General features: G+C 42.4%; 2 protein-coding genes across 2 annotated transcripts in view; both read left to right on the top strand.

Annotated features, from left to right (window-relative positions):
* Positions 1–27790, top strand: part of LOC309553714 (all-trans-retinol 13,14-reductase-like) — a 338403-nt gene that overhangs the window by 285057 nt on the left and 25556 nt on the right. The window lies entirely within an intron of this gene.
* The window catches only part of LOC309553711 (all-trans-retinol 13,14-reductase-like), a 58772-nt gene that overhangs the window by 5900 nt on the left and 25082 nt on the right, over positions 1–27790 (top strand). The window contains exons 2-5 of the mRNA XM_082255088.1: positions 5133–5315; positions 5903–6144; positions 8083–8284; positions 18869–19066. Of these exons, the coding sequence (XP_082111214.1) occupies positions 5133–5315; positions 5903–6144; positions 8083–8284; positions 18869–19066 (825 nt within the window). The remainder of the gene's footprint in view (positions 1–5132; positions 5316–5902; positions 6145–8082; positions 8285–18868; positions 19067–27790) is intronic.

Below are 27790 nucleotides of genomic sequence, written 5' to 3'. Positions count from 1 at the left end.
ACAGCAAATTTACACTGTTATACAAGCTGTAAACTCAATACTTTACATTGTAGCAAAGTATTACAGTGACCTCTTCAAAAGGTCACACTAGCTGGAGTAATTGTCATCATTGACATACTCTATTGCACTTTTATAAACATTAAGGCTGCATTCACACTTGAGCGTAGCGTTTTTTACCGCGATTTTACCGCGATTTTACCGCGATTCTTTCAGGCGTTTTTCATTGACATCTATCAAAAACGCTGGTAATCAGCCCAAAAAGAAGCTCATGTACTTTTTTCAGCTACAGGCGTTTTGCAAAACGCTCAGATGTGAACAGGGGCCATTTAAATTAATGGGGTTTTACTTGTTGGGCGTTTTGGAAGCGTTTCTTTTGAGCGTTTTTGGAGCTGAAAACGCCCAGGTGTGAATGGAGCCTTACTGGTTTAAAAATGTATGTGTTCTTGATGTTATATTTCAGCCGATGTTAGCAGTTAATTTGAAATGCACATCATGCCTTTTTTGATTTAATTAAAAAAATAAAAATACTTGTGTACTATTGATGTATAATGCCACATTTTTATGTGTCCACTGTTAGTGGAATAGTGTCAACTTTCTGTTGGTGAAATTAGACCCCTCTCTGAGGGTAGTATTGCACCCCTATCTGTGGGTGGAATAGTACCCCTTCTTGTGGGTGTTCTGTGGGTGGAATTTGGCCCTTTTCTGTGGGTCCCCTGTGGGTTGAATCAGGCTCTCGGTGGGTGGAATGCCTCTTTCTGAGGGTTTGAATAGACCCCTCTTTCTGGTACCGCACTGGTTTTTACCACCAAAAGTGTGGTGTTAAATATTGCACCTTTTTTTTAGTTCCTGTTTCATTTGTAAATTAGACTTAACAGATTACCGCACAATTTTTTGTGATAGCTCATGACAATTTTTTTTTTTCATTGTTGTTTACCACAATATCTTTTTATTTTTTATTTTTATTTTTGAAGGAATTGAACTTTATTTACCGCATGCGATATTTTAAAGCTTAGTTAGTCGACCCCATTGTCTAATGGTTGGCATTGGACTTCCATTCATGAGCATACAATAGTGAAGTACAGAGGTTAACATACAAATATAAGAGAATTTAGGCCTACCTTCATCTACTAAGTATTCGACTATTGCCCCTGTTCACGTCACCAACCATGTTGCAGTGCTGTGCACTAAAATAAGTACTGCAGGAATTATGGTTTGATGCGTTCGGCACAGCTGCTGGTGTAACTGAGCCCTCAAACTTGCAAACCAATCCATATGTATTGGTAAACAAATAATTGACTATGTTCATAGATAATTAGATTTTCCAAAAGTGACCTTTCCCAATGTTAGTAGGCCCCTCCAGGAATCTTTGCAACTTTTTCCAGGCAATCCTGTTTAAGGAAAACTTTATCAGACAGCACATATTTCCCCAGTATTCTTTGTTTCCCATTAGACAACCTTCATAGACACAAATACCAGGTTTTCATCTCTTCATGTGAGACTTCTATTCCATATTGTAGTATCAGATGAAGAGGTAGAGGTTCATTGTGTCTTATATATAACCTGTTTTGCAAGTTTGCTTTCAGTAATTAATTATATCACTCATAGGCAAATTACCTTTAACACAGCTGATACATAACCATAACATGTAACTTGCATAACTATAGTACATAACTATAGTGCATAACCATTCACAAACTTCAAGTGGAACTCCAAGCATACCTAAATTACATTTTAGTGAGTATTCATGTAGGCTGGGTTCACACTAGCTGCGGCCGCCGTTCACAGCGGCTCCGGTGCGTGTCTGTTTACTGTTTTAGGTGCGAATCAGGTCCGAAATTTTTTGCTGAATTCGCACCTGAAACGGACCAGAAGACGCACAGGACCCTTCTGCAATTTGGACAACGGCCCTCCTGGAGATGTGTAAACCGGCTCCATTGAGAGCCGCTAACACTCTCCTTTAATGCGAATTGGATGCGGGGAAACCCGCATTAGTGTGAACCCAGTCTAAAACCAGTAAATACTGTTACTGAAACTGAATGGCTATGTACACAATTTGTGGTGGGAATGTTGCTCAAGAAGGACCTCAGCAGTATGATGATGCTTATTCATCACTCAGTGAACAAACGAGTGACACCAGTATGCTGAAAAACTGTAAAAGGAAGTAAATGGTCTCACCAGCCTGGATATGCCGATTGGCAGGGGTATTTAAATCACAAGCGTGGCTGACAGAATAGCACATACTTTTGCAGAATAAATTATTAAAGCTGATCTCCAGGGATGATATATTTTGCATACTTACACAGGGCCATCTTGACACAATGTTAGTATGCATACATGTGATTGGCCTCTGTGGAAGCTGTAAATGGTTGTAGTATTCCCGGAGTTATCCGGGTGCTGTGCCAAGTGGCTTCCCTTCTGCATAGTAACCACAGGCAGTTGCAGCTTGGCGTGGCTGCCATTCAGAGAACACCTTTTTCTCAATGAAGAGCATTCTCTAAATTAGACTAGGTAGATAGGAGTGCTCGTGACCTCACCATCTCCACTTCCAACCAGAGAACGCCCCGTGGTTACTATGCAGAAGTAGAAGCTTGGTATACTACATCTACCACAGAAGCCTATCAGATATAACATATGCATACTAACACGGTGCAGAAAAGTTCCTAACATATTATAGTGTTGTAAGAAAATGAAATGTCTATGCTTCCCTAGATCAGACTCCCACGATACAAATCTCAGCCTTTTCAACCTTTTTACCCCAGAGGAACCCCTAATTTTCTGGCCTCAGGGCACACTTACTAAAATTGTGGGTCAATGGCAAAAAAGCCATTGGTGGTCAGTAGGAAGAATGCAACCCTTACAGTTGCCGTTAGAATGTCACCCTTACAGACAACTAAAAGGATCATTAGTGTCCTGCAGCTTGTTTTTCAAGTGGTATTAAACCCAGAACTATGCAGACACCATCTAAAGGGAAGTCAATCAGCCACATCTTAAAGTGGTGTTGCAGCTGGGGAAAAAAATACTGTAGCTGCTGACTTTTACTATCTAGACCAGGAGTTCCAAACTGTGGGTCGGGACCCACTGGTGGGTCACGAGCTGCGTTTGAGTGGTTTACGCTGAGCAGGAAATCACTGAGAGCGGGCCCACTTAAATTGTGCTGTGCGAGCCCACGCAAATTACAGAGAGCCAGAGCAGTCAAATCGCGATGGATTCAGGACCCCGCCCACGCAGTTTACAGAGGCTGGTCTGCATTTCCCGCGAGGAAGATACTTGCATCAGTGAGTACGTATGTGGGCTGTTATGTAGGATATGTTCATGGGGTGCAAAGCCAGCTCCTCGCTCCTGCTGGTGGCAGCAGTGGTGGCTAGATTGGGGGAGGGATTCTCTCAGCTATAGCGGGCAGAGACGGCAGCCTTGGCTTCATAGGAGGACCAGGTGGCCCGGCGGTCTGAGGAGTTCATGGCAGCTTCTGTGACCCCAGTAGAGGATCTGAAGTAGAAGAGCCAGGACATCAAGACCAGCATAGAGCTCCTCATCATGGAGACTCTGGGTGAGGTGTGCTGGGCCCTGGAGAGGGCAAACAGGGGGTCCACCTTCACTGTGGACAGCTGGGGGAGGAAGGAGGGTGAGTGCCATATAGCCTGCTGATCACTGTCCTGGGGTGGTTGATTTCTGTTCTCTGCCTGCCTTATACTGTCTATGAGGGTGCTGATTACTTACAACTCTGCTTATATGCCACAGGTTACTGACCCCTAACTTAGAACATCTGGCAAGTGTATTCAATAATAAATTGAAAAGTAGTAAATTGATATTTTTAATTTAACTCCCCTCCCTCCCTTTAAAATATGCAATATTATTATTATTATTATTTGCATTTATATAGCGCCAACAAATTCTGTAGCGCTTTACAACATTCAATTACAAGCAAGTGGGGCCCGAAAAATAACTGTATTCAGAAGTGGGTCTCGGCCCAAAAAAGTTTGGGAAGCCTTGATCTAGACACTTACCTATCCAGGGAGACCACAATGTCGGGACCCCCAGCCTATTTTCAGATCGGCTGCCGGTGCTGCTGCCGCCATTCATTGTAAGGGAAGCTGGCAGAGAAGCCTTTCAGCTTCACAGCCAGTTCCCTTCTGCGCATTTGCGAAGCGTGCTGCGCTTTCTAATTGGCCTGGCGGCAGGGGGAAGGAGGAGGGAGGCCGAACTTCCGAGGCATGGCGCCACGGCGCTGTCTCACAGAAGTGGGGAAGGGTACCTGTCAAAAACAGGTACCCGTTTCCCGCCTGAAAGGTGCCAAATGTGGCAGGGGGGGGGGGGCACATCAGCGGAAGTTTAACTTTTGGGTGGTACTCCGCTTTAAGGTAGAACCATAGGCAAAACTTTTTCTTTCGTTTTGGATAGTGTAAGGGAGGATTATAACCCCTTGTAAGGTTTACTTTTGCCATCTTTGTCCCATTGGGAAGATTTTCCTTCAGTTCCTGTTCCATAAACAAACCGGAAGTGAATGGAAATTCCTGTAAAAGAAGGGCATCTGCTAGGGACCCCTAGGTCACCAGAACTAGTGTCCCCATTGGACGATTTCCCCTCTTATTACTTCTGGGGACAACCCAAACTATGAGATTTTCTTTTACTTTCATTTTCAATGAAAATGGTGAACAGGAGAAATAGAGTGGGTGAATCTCCCTAATGGGGGGCACAGACAGCAATAAAAAATGACAGGCGTTCTAATCCAGCTCCCCTTTATCCAAAAGTAAAAAAAGGTTTTGCCTTTAGTTATATTTTAAGGAAACCCCTAGCAACCTCTCGAGGAATCCTGGTTGAAAATAGCTGCTCTAAGTTTAAACTTAAAACTTTGGCACACAAAAGTAAAAGTGCACATGGACATTCTTGTGATATTAGTTCTCTTCAGTGTTCTCAAAAAGTCACCCTTACCTAGGTGAGCATGTTGGAAGCTGGGGTACAAATTCTGTATTTTTCTTTTGTCTTCCAGCTTTTTATTTTTTGTTAGTGTTAGCATTTTTGACGTGGTGGGGAGTCGGACTAGGGAATAAGGCACACTTCTGTTCCTGCCCTTTGTCATTCCTGTCCCATGTCCTAATTTTTTGGAATTTCATATTTTTTTTTCTTTATTGCAGTTTTCTCTCCTGAAAAAGTCCCGGAGAAGCTGGATGCCATTGTTATTGGAAGTGGAATCGGAGGACAAGGAGTGGCTGCACTACTTTCAAGGGCTGGAAAACGGGTGCTGGTCCTAGAACAGCTGGGAAAACTAGGAGGCTGCTGCCATACCTTCAATGAGAAAGGCTATGAGTTTGATGTGGGTGAGTATGAGGATGGGGTTGTCTGCTTCAGTGGCCACATGGAGCCATAAACCTGCATGCTCGCTTGACTGTACATGCAAATTTATTTAATTGGATTTCGAAGATAAAGGATGCTACTGAAGAAAGGAATGGTAACAAATGTAATTGATTTACTAACTGGCTTATTAGTTCTCCCCAGAGAGTGGCTGCTGCTGTCTGCAGAAGACCCATCAAACTGGAACCATTGCTTAGTCCTGCTATAAATGCCCGAATTAGGCAATCATGATCTCAGTTCTATGTTACCTAATTTTTAGCAGGATGCTTAAAGAATTTAAGATTTTATTGTGTTATCATTATGTAAACTGTATACGCCAAAGGAGAATAAGTGTGATGTCACCAAAATCTTTAAGCATGCTCAGAAACCTCTGTTGCTCAAGCAAGAGAGAGCTGACAAAAACAGAAGAATCAGTCCACTATTCAGGCAAAAGCCAGAAATTTCAGCTCTTGTGTATGCTTGGTGACCATGTAAAGAATGGGTACTTTTTTAGAACTTTTGATAGTCTAGGTAAAAGTTTGACATGTGTCTGACACTGTTTTCTATTCCTCAGGAATACACTACATTGGTCAGCTCAATGATCGCTCACCATTTCGGATATTGGTGGATCAGCTGACAGATGGGCAGCTGCAGTGGTCACCAATGGACGACCCATTTGACGTGGTACTGATTGGGGATGTAACAAATGGCCGTCGCTATAATATGCGTGCTGGCATGCAGAATTATGCTAATGAGCTGAAGAAAGCTTTTCCAGGAGAGGAAAAAGCCATTGAAAATTTTTTGAAGCTCGTCAGAGTAAGTATCCTAAGATCCAGTTCGTTTCCAGCTTCCCTGGTTATGTGCCTTGACCTCATACACTCACATTGGTTATATATTTGACTCAGTTTGTGCCTAGTTATGTTGGGTGAAAGTTGTAGGTGACAGAGCAGGTGCAACAGCTCAAAGTATGAAGAGCTTCATGCCCCTAGCTCTTAAAAGATACGATGATCAACATTTTCTTCACACAGGGCATCATGCTGAGAATGGTGACTCTATGAATTGTAGGTGGTGTGATATTGCAGGGTTTTGCTCAAAGTGTAGTGCTTTGCAGTGAGTTTAAACTAGCCAGGAATTACTGTTTGATGGCACACTTTAATTTTAAAGGAAAAGTTCAAAGTAATTCCAGCATTACCCTTGCAGGTGTTTTCCAAACCACTTCAAAACACAAAAGCATATCTTTATCATTATTAACCATACTTTCTTCACCTTGCAGTTCCTCTGCTCAGGCCTCAAGCTTAGGCCTTTTGTCTGGCCCCTCAGACCATCCTACAGTACTGCTGCACTCTCTTGCTCTCTTTCTTTCAGTTTCCTGCTGCTTTGGCCCACATCCTGACCCCTGTGTGGGGAACCGCCTATCGCTCAAGTGTAGCCCTGCTAGGTCCTTGATTATAATGTCTGTGCACACTCCACTTCCTGTTCTCTTCTAAGACATGAACACAGGGTTAGAGACTTCCTCCCAAAGCTCTTTGAGTCTCTGGACTCCAGAACTCAAATTTGGGAGTTACAAAACCCAGAGAAAACTGAAATCTCAATTTTCTCCACTCAAAAGAGGTAGCCTGGACCCCTCAATCTGCATCTGAGAGAACCCAGTGTGCCATTTACCTCTTCCAACACTTTGGCATTGCATAGCACTGTCATAACGGGAAGATGTTTATCTGAGCTGTCTTTTAGTCCTAATTTATCTCAGTATTTTTTAATGAGAACTGGTCCTAATTTTTACATAAAAGTTGCTGTAGGGAATACAAATGTGAATCTGGCTGTTCTGAAGAAATACAAACACACCATAATAAAGATTGCTGATAAATGAGGTCCACACCTTCTTTAGATTACTTTGTGCTGATATTCCCACAGGTTGTGTGGAAAAGTCCTGCTATTCACTTATCAACACTTTCTAGATAAATTTCAGTAGTAAAATTCCACATACCGAGTGCCGCTCCATGACATAGAAAATGGACTAATCTATGGTGGGGTTTGTTGTTCATGAAAAAAACGCTCTATGCATAAGATGCCAAATGAAAACAGGTCATACTAAGAAAAGTCCCATAAAATGGGGGCCCAAGGGCAAATGTATATAATGTGCCCAAATTTACACTGTATATTTCAAGAATCACAAAAAAGAAATATATTGGTAATCTCAGATGTCAGTAAATGTTCAATGCCCATAGTTTATATTAGGAAATAGAACATACTATTATTACATATAAACAGTAGGAGTATGGATAAGATCTTGCTGGCTTTGATGCCTCCTCTTACCTTTTGAATGAGTCTGGTTGCCCCCATGACTAGGCCTAAGTTCCCGTTGGGCCTTTTTGGCCCCCTGACCACTCTGGGAAATAAAGCAGTTTTGTACTAAAGGTCAGCATTGATGGAAATGCTGATTAGTTGGTGTAACTTGTCAGAGGCTATACCACTTGTATGTTTTATGAAATTACATCAGCTTGTTTCTAAAATGTGTGACAATAGCAACTGAAAGTTTGTCTGACATAGGATTACAAAACCAGTACCACCTTTACTTGAATACCAAAGAGCTTATTCCTTACATTAATTGTGGGGTCAAAAATCTGCATTTTGTGATTTATTTTACTTTCAATGCCGAATAATATTAGTCGTATGTGGGTAACTATGTATGATTTCTGAGAATGCCCTCGCAATTGCCAATGCAGAAGGAATATTAATGATGTTTTCTCATTGCAGAAAGTTTCTCGTCGTGTTAGTGACATGGGTGTCCTGAAGTACTTGCCTTTGCCAATTGCCCGTTTTTTGTGCAGAACTGGTCTGGTGAAGTTGTTGTCCCCGTTTTTCCGCTACGCTTCTCGCAGTGTAACTGAGGTTGTCAGCGAGTTCACCAAAAATAAGGAGCTGCAAACTGTGTTTAGCTACATCTTTGGCACCTATGGTATGTCTGCAACAAAAAAACTGGAACAGTCAATATGGAGAATAGGAAGGTATTATAAATATCCCTAAAGAATTACATAGACAGGGATGTATCACTGATTACTGTGGGCTAGTGTCTAAGGCAGCAGGGAAAGAGAGGCCAGCATCAACCTTCCATTGTACAAATTTTTTTTAGCTTTTTCTATATTTTCTTTACCTTTTTATTTTTGTCCATCTTTGGGCATGTTTTGGTGGCTGCAAAGGATGCTTAGAAGAGTCAGAAGTCTCTTTATAGTTCAGATAGAATTAAACAATTTTTTATTTTTTTATATTAGGTAGTTTGAACTATCCTGATGTACTGCAGCAGATGACATGCTTCGTTTTATAGTACATTGTAGCAGTTTTTATTTACTAACTAACAATATACATGACACAAGATACACACCTCTGAGCTTTGTAACTAAGGCCCTGTTCACACCTGAACATATTTCAGCTTGTAAAATGCTCATCTCTGAAGTCTCAAAATGCCCAACAACCAAAATCCATTTCATTTCAATGGCCCCTTTTCACATCTAAATTTTTTTGTTGCCTGGAGCTCAAAAAAGTACATGAGCTTCTTTTTTGGCAGATTACAAGCATTTTTGTTAGATGTCAATGCCTGCCTCCAAACACCTGCAAAAGATGTCTTAAAAAACGCCTGGGAAAAGCCCAAAAAAACGCCTTAAAACGATACGCTCAGGTGTAAATGGAGCCTTAAGAATGAGGGACACCCTGGGACACAAAAAATATTGGGTGCATGAAGCGTGTCATGGTTAAAATGGGATTGGCTAAATTGTGCTAAATATTAGGCGTGGCTTAAAGGAGCATACTTAAATAGTCCAAGGCTAGGTTCACACTATTGCGGGAAACCACTCCAAGCCAAAACGCGCTGCTCTTTAAATATGCATGGGGCTACCATTCATTCTTAATGGCACCCCCCACGCATCTAAAAATGCAGCGTGTTTGCGGGTGCGGGAACCGCCGGAAAACTACATGGTACAAGAGCAACATGTGATTTCCCATATCTGAGCTGCAAAGCCAGTTCTGACGCCAGGAAAAAGCAGCTGTAAAAGGGTGCTTTTAGAAGCGTTTCATTTTGGCGTTAATGCACATTTTAGCCATGTTTAGCAGCCTTAGCATTTAGCAGCCTGTCTCTGCCCTCTTCTATTTTCCATCCTCAAATCCAACTACTACAGCTTAAAAACGTCTGACGTGGCCTAGCGCTGTATGCGGCGTTAAGCAGCCTTTAGCAGCGTCAGGCGTTTTTTTTTTTTTTTTTTTACAGCTTAATGCTGCTGCTCCAGAACGCACTGGCTCTTAGTTTTTTTTTTACAGCTTAAAATTGCCTAAGCCACTTACAGCTCCTAAAAGACTGTGTGTGCATGAGGCTATAGAATAACATAAAGGGGCGTTTTTAAGCTGCAAAAAAAAAAAATGGTTGACACTGCTAAAAGCAGCTGTAAAAGTGCTTGAGGCATGAGGCCTAAAAATGGTGTAGGAACCTTTTTCCTGCATGAAATGCAGACACAGCAGCACATTTAAATTATAAGGTTGCCGTGTCCATGCAAATGTGGCTCACAGAGCCACAATAGTGTGAACCAGGCCTAAGCCTCTATAGGTAATGCACTGCACGCAGTCTGCTGTCCTTCAACCCACAGCATACTCCATAAGTACTGTGTTATGAGTGAATGAGAGTTTCACTTGAATAAATCTAAAGGATAAATGAAAAATCCTGCCATGTGTGAAGACACAGATCCAGAGTGAGAATACAGTGCACACAGTTCTAGAGTGACAGAGTACAGTGCACACAGTTCTAGAGTGACAGAGTACAGTGCACACAGTTCTAGAGTGACAGAGTACAGTGCACACAGATCCAGAGTGACAGAGTACAGTGCATGTCTTATAATACGTGTGTACTATTCACTCAGGTCCACAGTGACAGTGTATAGTGTTCTGCTAAGTATATACTAAACACACGGATCCAGAATGACTGTACAATGCATGTCCTGCCATATGTGTACACACAGATACAGCCAAGGGCTGCAGAACACTGTTGCCAATATAAAAACTATTGGTGTGACAGCTGTTTTCCTACCCTGCTTTGCTGTGCCCCCAACATTTCTCCCTCCTCTACCCATAAATGACAGCTAAAATCATTAATCAGCAGCCTGTGAGTAGTTTTGTAAGTATACTTCATGATTCTAACTTGTAACCATTCAGAGGTTCTAGAACAGGGGTCCTCAAACTTTTTAAACAGGGGGCCAGTTCACAGTCCCTCAGACACTGTTGGGGGCCGGACTATAGTTTGAAAAAAAAATATGAACGAATTCCAATGCGCATATTTTTTATTGTTTTTTTTATATAGTGGCGGCTGGTGCTCAAACAGAAAAATGTAATAGGCATTGCTTTGCGGCAAAAAACGCTGTAAAAAATTGCGTAACTTTGAGATCACAAAAGTGTGAAAGGGGCCTTTAGTAATCAAGGTATAGTGTGCCCCCATCAATGCAGAGTGACCAGCGTGCCCCCTTTTCAATGCAGAGAGACCACAGCGTGCCCCCTTTCAATGCATAGAGACCAGCGTGCCGTGCCCCCTTTCAATGCATTAAGACCAGCGTGCCCCCTTTCAATGCAGTGAGACCAGCGTGCCCCCTTTCAATGCAGTGAGACCAGCGTGCCCCCTTTCATTGCAGAGACCATCGTGCCCCCTTTCATTGCAGAGACCATCGTACCCCCTTTCAATGCAGAGACCAGCGTTCCCCCTTTCAATGCAGAGACCAGCGTTCCCCCTTTCAATGCAGAGACCAGCGTGCCCCCTTTCAATGCAGAGACCAGCGTGGCCCCTTTCAATGCAGAGACCCATCGTGGCCCCTTTCAATGCAGAGACCCATCGTGGCCCCTTTCAATGCAGAGACCCATCGTGGCCCCCTTTCAATGCAGAGACCCATCGTGGCCCCCTTTCAATGCAGAGACCCATCGTGGCCTCCTTTCAGTGCAGAGACCCATCGTGGCCCCCTTTCAATGCAGAGACCCATCGTGGCCCCCTTTCAATGCAGAGACCCATCGTGGCCCCCTTTCAATGCAGAGACCCATCGTGGCCCCCTTTCAATGCAGAGACCCATCGTGCCCCCTTTCAATGCAGAGACCCATCGTGCCCCCTTTCAATGCAGAGACCCATCGTGCCCCCTTTCAATGCAGAGACCCATCGTGCCCCCTTTCAATGCAGAGACCCATCGTGCCCCCTTTCAATGCAGAGACCCATCGTGCCCCCTTCCAATGCAGAGACCCATCGTGTCCCCTTCAATGCAGAGAGACCAGTCAGTGCACTTACCTGCAGTGGTGGCTTCTCCTCAGTCCCCTGGCGTCTTCTCGAGTCCTCCCGCCTCCTACTCGGCCAATGGCATGAGCTCGCCTTTCAGCCAATCAGGAAGCGGGTATCGAACCCACTTCCTGATTGGCCAGGAGGAGGATCCCTGTGACAATAGCAAATTTTCATTCGCTATTGTCACACAAATGGGGGGGGGGCTAGGGCGCGGTGCTCTGCTCCCCGGGTCCACCCTTTTCTGGCTCTGGCTCTAATTAGGTGATTCATGAAAAAAAAAACATGAATGATACATCCCGGCCAGCGGGCCGGGTTCAGGACCCTGGTTGTTCTAGAACCTCAGCCAATCACAAGAATAGGTACTATCACTATCAGAACCTTCCGGCTGAAGTTCCAAAACTTTTGAATCGTTACAAATTAGAATGACCAAAAACTCTAAGCCCTTGTTCACACTGCAACAGCTTCAAAGCCAAATCCCAGCGCCACTTCGGAACGACTTGCATACGACTTCTTTAACAGAAGTCAATGCAAGTCTTGCCAAAGTCAGACCAAAAGTTGTGCAGGAAACTTTTTTTAAGTCGGAGCGACTTCTTAGAATGGTTCCATTGCACTAAATGGGGTGCGACTTCTGATGCGCATTTGCTCCCAAAGTCGGAGCGCATATCTTATCAGCGTGAACCGGCCTTACTAAACTGTGGACCAGCTGCTGTTAATTGACCTTGGCTGTCATATTATTATTCTTTTTTTTTTTTTTTCTGCCCAGAGCCTGTTGTGCAGAATATCTGCTTGGGGCAATGAGGTGTTGTGAAAATCTCTGACAGTCCCACAGAATGCAGGACTGTTAGGAGGTATGGCTAGTGCCCTGTTCATAGACAATGTATCTGTATAGCCACATGAGTCATGTTTACTTTTATAAAGCATACCAGGGATTGACAAAAGGTGGAAATCTCTGATATGATAATTGTGCCCTAGAAGAAACACAATGAGCTTACTTTTTTTTTTTTTTTTTTTTAATATAAAGAAATCTAGAAAGGACAAGTAGATAGTGTTGTGTGTGTGTGTTTTTTTTTTTTTGCCTGGTTGGTTTGGCAGTGGTTTCAATTTTTATCTGTATTAAATAGGTTAAAGCTGAACCCCAGTTAAGCCTGCTAAATACACAGATTAGATATACGGTATATAAGGGTGCGGTTTTACCCGCCAAATGATTTTTATTTTTCTACATCCAGTGCAGAGATTTACACAGTTCTGCCTCACAGACCTGTCTGCCTGTAGGGCAGGAGACTCGGGGCTTTTTTTTCTCAGAGAATAGGTGCAGGAACTCCCCTCTTCTGAGTCACCCCTTGTCTCCACCCACTACCCACCTCTGAGCACTGTCCCTTGGTTCCACCCCTACCCACCTCCCATGCACAACATAATACCTCACCCAGCAACAAAAGATCCACCCCAGCAACATTAGACTCCCTCCAGTAGCAACAATGGCTCTCCCAGCAACCAGTATCAATAGATCAGCCAACAATAGACCTCTACCTCAACAGGAGATCCCTACCAACAACATAAGAACCCCCCCCCAGCAACAATAGATCCCCCAGCAGGGACAATAGACCCTCACACAATAACAGATCCCTACCAGTGATAATAGATCCCCAAGCAGACCTCTGGGCTAATTTCTGTCATTCTGCTTTCCCATCCATATCATTAGCATGATCCTTACATTGAAGTATTTCTGATTGTCCCTCTGTGCCACTTCGCTTTTTCCCTTTTTTGAGCTCTGTTGCGTTGGGTTAACAAGAGGTTGATACCAGATCAGATTTAGGTACTTACACTACTAATGATGTAGAGGAGTTCAGCTTTAGGACTTGATCTGTTTCAATATGGAACACCATAGCCTATCTGTCTAGGCTCTGTTCGAGGAAGGTTCAGCAAAAATTATTGGTGTTCAGGTGCTAAATCTGAACCCCATTATTTATTATTTATTTATTTCAGGTACTTATATAGCGCTGTCAATTTACGCAGCGCTTTACATATACATTGCACATTCACATCAGTCCCTGCCCTCAAGGAGCGTACAATCTAAGGTCCCTAACTCACATTCATACATACACATAGTAAGGCCAATTTCACGGACAGGATCGGATGCGGATGGCAGCAGGTGTCAGCGGACATGTCTCCTCTGACATCCTCTGCCCTATTGGGATGCATGGAGGATCCAATCAGATCCGCCTAAAAAACTGACAGGTGGATCTGATCGGATCGTTCGTGTGAAAGGGACCTTAGAGAGACAAAATGCACCCACCTAATTCTCTGATCCTCCCAGTGCAAGACCAGTCCCTTCGGCTTCTCCCCCCCCCCCCTAGTGTGTGGTGGACTGTTCGTGATGTCATCATACCCATAGACCGGCTCTGGACATGAAAACATCAGGAACAGTTCACAGCTGGACCAAGACAAAAGGAGCAGTTAACCCATGCAGTGCGAGCAACAGCCCCACTACATGGGGGGAAACAAAAAGTTTGCCTGGAGTTGGGCTTTAAGTCAATGGGGGGCTAAATATTAAAACAGCAATGGTCAAGGGGTTGTCAAAAAAATGACACGGGGGGGGGGGGTCTTACTGCCCTAGAAGGCATATAAATGGGAGAGCAGAAGATTAAAAAAAAGTCTGGTGTGCATTTGGGGGGGGGGGGGGGGGACATTTTTGGTTTCTCCCAGGTTGCCAGCTGACAGGGATGAGTCGTGATTGTTAGAATGCCGGCAGCTACCAGCTTCCTAACAATTTGCCAGAGGTTTTCATTTGTTTATCCTCTTGATGAGCAAATTTGGGTCCAAATGGGATCCAAATCTATGCTTTTAAACAACTTCAATATAAAGGTGGACATAAATCTAATCAATTAGATCCCCACATAACCTTACATTAACATTGAATGTAGATTCACTATTCCACAGGTAAAATCCCTATTCTGAAGAAGCACATGCTGTTATTTCTTCTGTAAAAAAAAAAAAGAGGAAAGGAAAATATTTGACAGAATTTACTAACCAGCAATGCCATTTGTTACTAATTTAACGTAGTGCCTATTGTTTTACATTGAGAGTCAAATCACACCAGGTGCGCTGGCATGCGTTGATCAATGCATGTCAGCACATATATGTTGTAAAAGCAATGTAATTCAATATGAGCAGCTGACACTAATGTGTTGTGCCGATATGAGCTGCTTTGTTTTGATAAAAGTAGAGCAGGCCCTAATTTTTTCAATGCAATGGCAATGCAATGCATGTAAGCACATCACACCACAAATAAATGCAAGAAACAAAACAGTCTGTTGAAGTTTCCTTTAAAAAAATAAGATTTCTGAAATTAAAGTGTTAATTGTTAAAATGCAACGCAGAATGCTGGTGCACATCAATGCCTGTGCTTTTACCTTCACCTGACGCGCTCATTGAGGTGTGAATGAACCCTAAAATTTTGGCATTGCATAGAATGTAAGAATTGGAAGGGAGCAGCTTGGGGATATGTAGATGATGAGTATTCTGATTACATAGCAGACAAATAAAAGCATTGTGAAATGTTCGGAGTTAGAAGCTGAATGGGAATTAAGGTGCGGCTGGTGGTGAGCGCTGCACTCTGATCCGTGATAGGCTGAATCCTGGCAGGTGAGGATAGGTGTAGTTCTCATAGTGTCACACTGATTATCCACCAGGGTGAATCTAGATATTTGCCTGAGGTGGGATGAACAGACCAATTTGATTAACAATACATTACCTCCGGTGTCACTTAGCAGAAGCAGTGGTTTTTATTGTAAGTGGCTGCACAGATTTAAAATTATTGCCTGACATAAATGATGACACATATTCTGTGTCTTTAGGAGGCCAACCTCTGGGCACCATAGGTGTGCACCCCAAAGCTCAAACACGTATGAACCCCACCTGCTGTCACAGGGAGGAGGTTTTGGTAGTGGGAAGCAGTTGATTAGGAGCATATTGCGTTACACCCTAAATACGGGTGTAACGTGTTTCTAAAGTTGAACCTAGCCTTTAATATAATGGGGGCATTTACACTGACACTGGCACCCCCAACCACCCCCCTGGTGTCGCCCCTGCATAATACTAATGCACATGGGGTGATTAGGGCGTGCCCAGGCACACCTTGTGCACACGCCTATGTCCTTCAACCCAAAATTGTATACAGTCGCTTCCATAGCTATCAATAAATTGTTGCTGTTACTATACATAGTCCTCTTGCCAGTTTGAAATCCAGAATTCTTTATTAAATGAAAGGCCCTCTCTCACCATCATATCCCCCCGGCCACCAGTCTTGTAGTCCTTTAGTAAAACAAGGTCTGATCCACCCACTGTGCTATATAGTTTGATTATTGAGCTGGGAGACTCCTGATCAGTCCCGCCTCCTATGACCTCACACTTTCACTGACAAACCAGGATCCTCCATCTCTGCCTGCAGCTTGGGCAAATGAATCTCATCACATCTGCATGCAATACTGGGGGGATCTACATGCAATACTAATTGCCCAATGTTGGTGGGCAATGTCCTATGAGTTCAACACTACTTATCCATTGCGCACACACCCATGGCCCTGCCCACTGAAGACTCTCCAAATCCCAGGGTGAACGCTAAGTGACGTCACCACTTCTGAGATCCCCCCTTCCCCAGAGATTGACGAAGCAGTGTAAAAAATGATGTCACAGATTTTTAAAATGATGAGTTTTATATTAAGTGCTTTTTTTTTTTTGATAAACCTTTTTATTGCATCTTAAAAAACACAAGCAAACATAAAACCAAGAACAAGTAAGGCAAACACATTGATGGAACCCTCACAGGGGTCACATTTCCAGGATTGTAACCAATACAGCACTTCAGTAAAAAAAAACAAGGGTCGCGTCAACTATGGGTACAGCATGACTCCTTTCAAGCACTTACAACAGCAAGATATTAGGCAATCATAGGTGAATTGAGTACTAGAGTGGCTCCATGATGGGGAGAAATATTCAGAGGGTGGCACAATGCAGTGAAACAAATCATCTCAGGGACATGTCCGAGGCCGTGGGGGGCTCAGCCAGCCACTTGGACCAAACCTTGTCATATTTGGAGGGGGGGGGGGCAGCCCCTGTTAGCATACACTATATTGTCAGAAGTATTGGGACACCTGCCTTTACACGCACATGAACTCTAATGGCGTCCTAGTCTGGAGGGTTCAATATTGACTTAGCCCACCCTTTGTAGCTATAACAGCTTAAACTCTTCCGGGAAGGATGTCCACAAGGTTTAGGAGTGTCTATGGGAATGTTTGACCATTCTTCCAGAAGCGCATTTGTGAGGTTAGGCATTGATGTGGGCAAGAAGGCCTGGCTCGCAGTCTCTGCCCTAATTCACCCCAAAGGTGTTCTTTCGGGTTGAGGTCAGGACTCTGTGCAGGCCAGTCAAGTTCCTCCACCCCAAACTTGCTCATCCATGTCTTTATGCACCTTGCTTTGTGCACTGGTGCGCAGTCATGTTGGCACAGGAAGAGGCCATCTAAAAACTGTTCCCTCAAAGTTGGGAACATGAAATTGTCCAAAAAGTCTTGGTATGCTGACACCTTAAGAGTTCCCTTCACTGGAACTAAGGGGTCAAGCCCAACCCCAGAAAAACAACCCCACACCATAATCCCCCCCCCCCCTCCACCAAATGATTTGGACCACTGCACAAAGCAAGGTCCTGACCTCAACCTGATAGAACACCTTTGGGATGAATTAGTGCGGAGGCTGCGAGCCAGGCCTTTTCTCCGACATCGGTGCCTGACCTCACAAATGCGCTTCTGGAAGAATGGTCAAACATTCCCATAGACACACTCCTAAACCTTGTGGACAGCCTTCTCAGAAGAGTTGAAGCTGTTATAGCTGCAAAGGTAACAAATCAGAGAAACACAGGGGTGTCTGTTTATGAGGCAGCAGGGAATTGCCGCTGCTGAGTACACGGCATGGGTATTCTCAGAGGAGACCGCTCTCCTCATTACCTCACCACACTACACCTCCTATTAAAAAAATAAATAAAGTCCCCCTACAAAAAAAAAAATATATATATATGTGTTTTTAGTCTGCTTTACCAGTTTTGGGGGGCTTTGTAAAGGTGGGGGGGGCTTTTTTACTGTCTTGATGGATCTGATTGAGGAAGAAGGAAGTCGATAAACTCCCTCCTTCCTCCTCAGTTCTTCAGGAATTTTCTCTTCTCTCCCCAATTCTCCACCTCTGGGCTGAGAATTCTTGGAGGGAGATTTCTGACAGATCGCCCATGAGGGACCGAGAACACACCTTCATAAACTGGCCATTTCTGTTTCTGTCAATGACAGATTCTCTGTGTGCTGAGATGATGTTCTCCGCTGATCCTCTCAGATTTATAAATTGTTAATGATCTGAGATGAGTTGCGATTATCAGGAATGGAACTCCTCTCAATTTTATTAACGGACACCTTTGTGTGGATGGAGGAATCTACTGTTGGGAGTTTTTTTTTTTTTTTTTTTCAGCCCACTCGCCAGTAATTGTGATATTGGGAATGTCTGTTAATTTTCTGTACAGTCAGTTGCATTAAAAACCCCACCATGCTGGAAGAAGGGAAGCTACAACATGACACTACTTAGTTTAAAGAAATAATTTTAACGATCCATGCTATTCCACTTGGAATTTGTTTGTGTTGTGTGTGTTTTTTTTTTCTGTCTTTGACTCTTTGAGGAGATTTCTCTTCACTTCCTGTCCAGAGACACAGCAAAGTGAGAGAAAAATCTCTCCAAAATTATCTGCTCTTATAAAGTTTTTACTGGAGCATGTAGATTTCCCTTCAAGTCTTATTTTGCCAACAACTATAAGTTTGGATTTCCCACCACTTTCCGTCCCTGTGACAACAATCACTAGGGTGAACTGAAAACTCTCCAATGGGGATACAGACAGCAATAAAAACATGACATGTTCAAATCCTTCCCCTTTCTATCGGCAACCAACAAAAAACTTTGGCCATTGTCTAAAAAATCCTCCATGTGATAATCTCCAGACATGTTTATATAAACCCACAACTGGTATAGAGGCACTCATAGGTCTTAGAGGAGATGGATCAAATTTGCAGCATTTTTTTTGTCAACTTTTCAATAAATCTCAGTCCATCTTTCTCGTTTTTATATATTAATGAATTAAATTAGGACCTCCTTTTTATATAAAGCATTTTGCAAATGATTTAATTTAGCTGTGTTGATTTTTTTCACTTTTTTTGACAGGTGTTTTCCCAGATAAAGCCAGCTTTTCTCTACATGCTGTATTGATTGACCACTACATGCGTGGAGCTTGGTACCCCACTGGAGGTGCCAGTGAAATCACATACCACCTCGCACCAACAATTGCAAAGGCCGGGGGTGCTGTGCTCTCAAGAGCTACTGTGGAACAGATCCTGCTCAATGGAGATGGAAGAGCATATGGTAAGCATGATAAAAATATGTGTGATGGTGGCTATACATGCTTTGTTAAATGCTCAAATACTGTGTGTGTGTGTGTGTGTGTGTGTGTGTACACTGATCCAAAAAAATTAAAGGAACACTTTAAAAACACAACAAATTTCAACGGGGAAAAATCTCATGCTGGATATCTATGCTGATATGGAATGGGTAATGTGTTAGGAAAGAAAGGATGCCACATCGTTTAATGGAAATGAAAATTATCAACCTACAGAGGGCTGAATTCAAAGACTCCCCGAAAAATCAAAGTGAAAAAAATATGCAGCAGGCTAGTCCATTTTGCTAAAATTTCATTGCAGCAACTCAAAATTGTACTGAACTTGAGACACAGCAAACCTTCTGGCAATGGCACGTATTAATTGGACTGTTATTAGTATTGTTGGACGTATTGACGTATTAGTTGGACTGCCTGTGCAACCTCTATAGTGTCCAGGTATTGCCTCATGCTACCAGTAGTGACACTGACCCTAGCCAAATGCAAAACTAATGAAAAGCAGTCAGAAAAGATGAGTAGGGAAAAATAAAATGTCAGTGGCAATAACCTGTAAAACCATTCCTGTTTTGGAGGTTGTCTCATTGTTGCCCATCCAGTGAACCTGTTGTTCAACCCTGTTTGTAAAACCCCCTCTGCTACTTAACTGACCAGATCAATATCCCAGGAGTTTAATTGACTTGATGCTCTACTCTGATTAAAAGTGATTCTTAAATTTTTTTGAGCAGTTTGTATATGGTTGTATAATGTATAATATATATATATATATATATATATATATATATATATATATATATATATATATATATATTTTTTTTTTTTTTTTTTTTTTTAACACCCTGTAGTCGACAACCCATTTTCACTGATACAACACACAGGGGAAAAATTATTTCAATCAGCAATTGTTAAGCTGTCAATTGCATCTCTGTTTATGTTATTCAATCCTGAACAAAATGCAATCTAATTAATAAATTAATGATATCAGTTATGTTGATGGGGGAATGCCTCCCCCAGCGCTGTAGTGTTCTGGTGGGGGAGTCTTCGTGGGCTGGCAGAACACAGAATACTGCTAGTGGCTATAGCCACCCGCAATTGAATGTAAATAAATCAAACAGGCTGGTTGTATCCAAGTTTATCGATGGATCGACTTGGGTACAATCATTGTGCCCATACATGGATCGAATCTCGGATGGTCCCTGCTAAACCAGCTGAATTTCAATCCATGTATGGCCAGCTTTAGACAGAGAGGTAAAACCATAAACTTTTTCAGTGGTAATTATTATACATCATGCTGTTTTTTTTTTTTTCTGGGCAGAGTATCTTGCAGTATTTAAAAAAGATTACAGGCAGCAAATCTGTTTATTCCTTTTCCATAAAGCAGTGCAAAAGTGCAGTAAGTGGCAGCAGTCAATCGCAACTCAGTTTATTAAAATTAGATCAGAGTGAGATCAATTCTAAATGGTTCATCTGGATTACAGAATGCGTTGTTGAATAACCGTGATTATGTCTGCATGAATGTGTTCTTTTTTCATGCATTTACATGTCTGAGTTGCTGATGTACATTTAATCATGTCACGTCTGCCAGCCCTGGGGCTTTCTATGGCGAGGCCTGTGGAAGTTTTTGTCCTAAAGTCTCTTGGCAGCACCCAGCGTGCTTTTTCACCGAGGTGTAAATTCTTTTTCTCCAATACACCTGTGATGGTTCCTATGTATCCAGGTTATAGTATGTCTTGTAAAAGTTAGTCCCATTCAACTAGAATTGTTCTGTTATGTTCGAAGAACTGAAGAAATGGCTTGGATAAACTACAAAACTTCTTCAACAATAAAGAACAATTCCAGTTAAATGTGACTTACTACTATAGATATCTCTTCTATACATGCATTTCCCATGTTTTGTCTCTTTTAACCACTTAAGCCCCGGAAGATTTTACCCCCTTCCTGACCAGGGCCTATTTTGCGATTCGGCTCTGCGTGAATTTAACGGGCAATTGCGCGGTCGTGCGACGCTGTACCCAAATTAAATTGACGTCCTTTTTTTCCCACAAACAGAGCTTTCTTTTGGTGGTATTTGATCACCTGTGCGATTTTTTGATCATGCGCTATAAACAAAAAAAGAGCGCCAATTTTGCAAAAATAACAATATTTTTCACATTTTTTTTATATGAAATTCCCCCAAAAAAATGTAAAAATCAAAATTTTTTTATCATTTTAGGCCAATTTGTTTTCTGCTACATATGTTTAGTAAAAAAAATTGCAAAAAGCGTATTTTGATTGGTTTGCGCAAAAGTTATTGCGTTTACTAACTAAGGGAAAGATTTTTGTCATTTTTATTGTTGTTTTTTTTTTTTTTTTAACGAGTAATGGCGGTGATCTGCGATTTTTTTTATTTATTTTTTTTTTTTGGGGGGACTGCGACATTGCGGTGGACAGATCGGACCCTTGACTGACATTTTCAACACTTTTGGGGGTACCAGTGACATTACTACAGTAATCAGTGCTATACATATGCACTGTTACTGTAAAAATGGCACTGGCAGGGAAGGGGTTAACTTTATTGGAGAAGGAGGGGTTAAGTGTGTCCCTAGGGGCGTGTTTCTAACTGAGCAGGGATGTGGCTTTTCATGAAACAGCAGAGATCTACGGTCCTACATAGCAGGACCGTATGATCTCTGCTGTTACACAAGAATGAGTTTGTTTACATCAGCCGCCTGCCTTTCTCCCGCTGTAAACGACGATCGCGAGTGACCGGCGGACATCGGGTCCGCCGCTCACACGCGCGGGGGGGTCCGTGAGCGAGCCTCCGGCGGCGTGCGCTCCCTCTCTAGAGCCTTACAGGCTAGCGACGTAGTACTACGTCACTTTGCCTGTGAGGGGCTGACTGCCGACGTAGATAGTCGTGCGGCGGTCAGCAAGCGGTTAAAACACTGCAAATACAGATTTGATTAGTCAGAAATCCAGTGTATGCCTAACTTCCTGAGGTGAGCTGACAATGCAGTACTGAAATCTTAAAAAACTATAGGCGATTTTTTTTTTTTTTTTTTTTTAACCACTTTCCTACCGGAAGATTTTGCAGCTTAAAGACCAGACCCCTTTTTTCAACTTGGCACTTTGTGACTTTAACTGATAATTGCTCGGTCATGCAATGCTGTACCTAAACTAAATTTACGTCCTTTTTTTCCCACTAACAGAGCTTTCTTTTGGTGGTATTTGATCGCCTCTGCGCTTAATATTTTTTGCGATATTAATAAAAAAAGAGCGAAAATTTTGCAAAAAAATGACATTTTCAACTTTGTCTTTTAAAAAATATCCAATATACTCAATTTATGTCATTTTTTTTTTTGCCAAAATATATTTAGCTACATGTCTGTGACAAAAAAAAAATCAATGAGCGTATTTTTATTGGTTTGCGCAAAAGTTATAGCGTCTACAAACTATGGTGTAAATAGTGAAATTTACGCAGCTTTAATTTCTGACTGCCTATCTCATTTCATGAAGTGCTAAAATGGCGTGGCAGTACAAAACCCCCCCAAACTACCACTTTTTGGAAAGTAGACATCCTAAGGAATGTCCTGACAGGCATGTTGAGCTCATTGAATATTTCATTTTTTTTTTTTTTTACACAAAGTTGTCATTGAAATGATATATTGCTCACACATGCCATGTTAATATGTGTAATTACACCCCAAAATATATTCTGCTGCTTCTCCTGAGTACAGGGATACCACATATGTGGGACTTTTTGGGAGCCTAGCTGTGTAGGGGTCCCCAAAAACAAATCACCACCATCAGAATTTCAAAGGGCGTACATTTTTCATTGCATTTTCTCACTACCTCTAACGGTTTAGGAGGCCCTGAAATGTCAAGATACCACAAAACCCCCCCAAATGACCCCATTTTGGAAAGTAGACACCCCAAGCTGTTTGCTGAGAGGCATGGTGAGTCCATGGAATATTTTATATTTTGCCACAAGTTTTGGGAAAATTACAATTTTTTTTTTTTAATTTTATTTTTTTACACAACGTTGTCACTAAAAGATAAATTTCTCACACATGACATGGGTATATGTGGAATGACACCCCAAAATACATTCTGCTGCTTCTCCTGAGTATGGGGATACCCCATGTGTGAGACTTTTTGGGAGCCTAGCTCTGTACAGGACCGCAAAAGCCAATCCACACTCTCAGGTTTTCTAATGGCGTAAATTGTTCATGTCATCTCTGCACTACCTGTCACAGTTTCGGAGGCCCTAAAATTCCAAGATAGCACAAAACCCCCCCAAATGACCCCATTTTGGTAAGTAGACACCCCAAGCTATTTGCTGAGAGGCATGGTGAGTCCATGGAATATTTTATATTTTGCCACAAGTTCCGGAAAATATATATATATATATATATATATATATATATATATATATATATATATATATATATTTTTTTTTTTTACACAAAGTTGTCAGTAAATGATATATTGCTCACACATGCCATGGGTATATGTGAACTGACACCCCAAAATACATTCTGCTGCTTCTCCTGAGTACAGGGATACCCCATGTGTGAGACTTTTTTGCAGTCTAGCTGAGTACAGGACCCCGAAAACCAGTCCCCACTTTCAGGCTTTCCAAGGGCGTAAATTGTTGATTTCACTTCTGACTACCTATCACAGTTTTGGAGGCCATGAAATGCCAAGACAGCACAACCCCCCCCCCCCCCCAAATGACCCCTTTTCGGAAAGAAGACACCCTGAGCTATTTGCAGAGAGGCATGTTGAGTATTTTGCAGATCTCACTTTTTGTCACAAAGCTTTGGAAATTGGAAAAAGAGGAAAAAAAATGCATTTTCCTGTTTTTTCTTCATTTTCCAAAAAAAATGAGAGCTGCAAAATACTCACCATGCCTCTCAGCAAATAGATTGGAGTGTCTACTTTGCAAAATGGGGTAATTTGGGGGGGGGGTTTGTGCCATCTTGGCTTTTTATGGACTTCAAAAGTGTGATAGGTAGTAAGGAGTGAGATCAACAATTTACGCCCTTGGAAAGCCAAAAGGTGCGCATTGGTTTTCTGGGTCCTGTACGCGGCTAGACTGGCAAAAAGTCTCACACATGGGGTATCATTGTACTCAGGAGAAGCAGCAGAATGTATTTTGGGGTGTCATTTTACATTTACCCATGGCATGTGTGAGCAATATATCATTTACTGACAACTTTGTGTAAAAAAAAATAAAAAAATAAAACAAAATTTTTTTCCCGAAACTTGTGGCAAAATATAAACTATTCCATGGACTCACCATGCTTCTCAGCCAGTAGCTTGGAGTGTCTACTTTGCAAAATGGGGTAATTTGGGGGGGTTTTGTGCTATCTTGAAATTTCAGGGCCTCTGAAACTGTGACAGGTAGTGAGGGGTAAAATCAGCAATTTACGCCATTAGAAAACCTGAAGATGTGGACTGGTTGTCGGGGTCGCGTACACAGCTAGGCTCCCAAAAAGTCTCACACATGGGGTATCCCTGTACTCAGGAGAAGCAGCAGAATGTATTTTGGGGTGTCATTTCACATATTCCCATGGCATGCATGAGCAATATATCATTTAGTGACAACTTTCTGTAAAAAAAAAAACAAAAAAAAAAAATTATAATTTTCCCGAAACTTGTGGCAAAATATAAAATACTCCATGGACTCACCATGCCTCTCAGAAAAAAGCTTTGGGTGTCTACTTTTCAAAAAGGGGTCATTTGGGGGGTGTTTGAACTGTCCCGGCATTTTATGCTCAATCTTAGCCACACATCACCCACTCTTCTAACCACTTGAAAACCAAGCCTTTTCTGTGCCTTTTTGTTTACATGAAAAAATATTTTTTTTTTACTAGAAAATTACTTTGAACCCCCAAACATTATATATTTTTTTAAAGCAGAGGCCCTATAGAATAAAATGGTGGATGTTGCAAATTTTTTTGTCACACGGTATTTGCGCACAGATTTTCCAAACGCAATTTTTGCGGAAAAAAATACATTTTTTTTAATTTATTGCACAAATACACTATATAATTCCAATTTTTTTGGTAAAATTTAAAAGATGATCTTATGCCGAGTTCATAGACACCTGACATGACATGCTTTAAAAATTGCGCATGCCTGCGCAGCGGCAAAAACATACGTACATTTTTAAAAACCTTTAAAAGTCTCTACAGGTTACCACTTTAGACTTACAGAGGAGGTCTACAGCAAGAATTACTGCACTCGATCTGGCGATCGCGGCGATACCTCACATGCATGCTGCAATTGCGGTTTACATATGACACTAGACCACCGCTTGCGTGCGCCATTGCGCGCAAGCACCGGGGGAAAGGGGGGGGGGACTCTTTTTTTTTTTTTTTTTGTTTTCTTTTGCTTTTTTATGTTATTTTGACACCTTTCCTTTAATTTTTTTTTTTTTAAATCATTTTTATTGTTATCACAGTGAATTTAAATATCCCCTATGATAGCAATCTGTGGTGACAGGTACTCTTTTTTTAAAAAAATTGGGGTCTTTTAGACTCTAGATCTCTCCTCTGACCTTAACGCATCTGACCACACCAAAATTGGTGTGATAAAATACTTTCCCAATTTCCCAATGGCCCTGCTTATTTCTGGCGAAACAGAAGTCATAAAATGCTCGTAGCCTCCGGCATTTTAGGCCATAGAGATGATTGGAGCCATTCTCATCTCCATCCAATTAGCTCTATGGTTAGACAATTGAACCCCCGGCTGCACTCTCGGGTTAACCGGTGGGACAGGAGAGCCCAAGAAAAACCACGGAAGGCTGCGGAAGACGGCGGTGGGGGGGGGGAGGCCCCTCCCGCCCTCCCACTGCATGTAAAAGCAGTCTAGCGGCCAATTACCTGCTAGGATTGCTTTTACATGTAAGCCGACCGCTGGCTGTAAAAAACGATACCAAGATGATGCCTAAATCTGCAGGCATCATCCTGGTATAACCACTCAAAGTCCAGCAACGTACCAGTACATTGCTGGTCCTTGTTTGGCATATAGGTTTTTTTTTTTTTTCATGCAGCCTGTGGGCTGAACGGAAAAAAAGAGAACCTATCAGAAATCAGCACAGGAATAATGCATAGTATTACTCATCATTAACCGCCCAAACAACCACCCACTGAATTTAATGATGGGTATACACGACACTATCCACGTATACCAAAATAAGATTTTAACTGCAGTGCTGAAATCAGAAAATCACCACAGCTGCTATCAGCAAAGGTATCCATATATGCTGAGCGCAAACGCTGTTTGTGTCAGAATATATAAAATCAATGCGTGGCAGCTGACGAGTACCTGCAAGAGAAACAGGTCACAAAAGAATGAAAAAAAAAAGTACATTAAAAAAAGTACATTAGGAAGAGTAGGACATATAAAATGACTGACACAACAAAAGTTTTTGGATTCTCATCATTAACCGCCCAAACAACCACCCACTGAATTTAATGATGGGTATACACGGCACTATCCACGTATACCAAAATAAGATTTTAACTGCAGTGCTGAAATCAGAAAATCACCACAGCTGCTATCAGCAAAGGTATCCATATATGCTGAGCGCAAACACTGTTTGTGTCAGAATATATAAAATCAATGCGTGGTAGCCGACGAGTACCTGCAAGAGAAACAGGTCACAAAAGAATGAAAAAACAAACAAAGGACATTGAAAAAAGTACAGTAGGAAGGAGTAGAAGGACATATAAAATTACTGACACCACAACAGTTTTTGGATCCTTTTATTTTTCTTTCTAACTGTTTCTTGATTTGGGACTGCGATCTTCTGTGATCTTCTCTTCCAGCTTGGGTCTCTCAAAATGTCGATGGACATCCAACATCTTTCGAGACCCTGTGTTTGTGTGCCCTACACTGTGTCGTGCTGTACCCTACGCTAATACTCCACTAGTGTATGGTAGCGCTCGAAACATTCCCCGATGCAGAGACCAGGTTGGTCAGGACATTTGGGACAATAATGGCGGGTGTCACTCCTACCTCCGTGCTTGCTACAGACACGACCTCTTTTTTGGGGGTATCTTTGGGTAGGGGTACGCGGGATGGCATAAGGAAAATGCCTCTCTTGCAGCCGGCTCACTGCATCTGGAAGGGGAAGTTGGGCAGGCATGCCTCCTGGGTACAGGTAGGCAAGGATGACCGCTTCCTGGAATTCCCGGAAGGATCCAGTTCGTCCTGACGCCCTGTATAGGACAAAGGCGTTCAGCATAGCCAATTGGTAAAGGTAAACAGACACTTTTTTGTACCAGCGTCTGGCTTTACGGGCAACTAAATACGGCGCCAAAAGCTGGTCGTTAAGGTCCACCCCTCCCATGTTAAGGTTATATTCGTGGACACAGAGGGGTTTCTCCATAATGCCAGTTGCCGTAGGGATTTGGACTGTCGTGTCTGTGTGAAGGGAGGACAGAACATAAACATCCCGTGTATCCTTCCACTTCACCGCAAGCAATTTGTCCGTTTTCAAGCAGGCTCTCGCCCCCCGACTAAGACGGGAATTTACAAGCCGTTGGGGGAAGCCCCGGCGATTAGGTCGCACGGTGCCACATGCGCCAATTTGTAATTCGAGCAGGTGACTAAATAGTGGCACGCTTGTATAAAAGTTGTCCACGTACAAATGGTACCCCTTTCCGAATAAGGGTGACACCAAGTCCCAAACGATCTTACCGCTG

Source organism: Pelophylax lessonae (assembly GCF_965119305.1).
Source record: "Pelophylax lessonae genome assembly, chromosome: 4".
Lineage (NCBI taxonomy): Eukaryota > Metazoa > Chordata > Amphibia > Anura > Ranidae > Pelophylax > Pelophylax lessonae.
The sequence above is the reverse complement of the archived record's forward strand: the minus strand, read 5'-3'. Positions and strand labels throughout refer to the sequence as shown.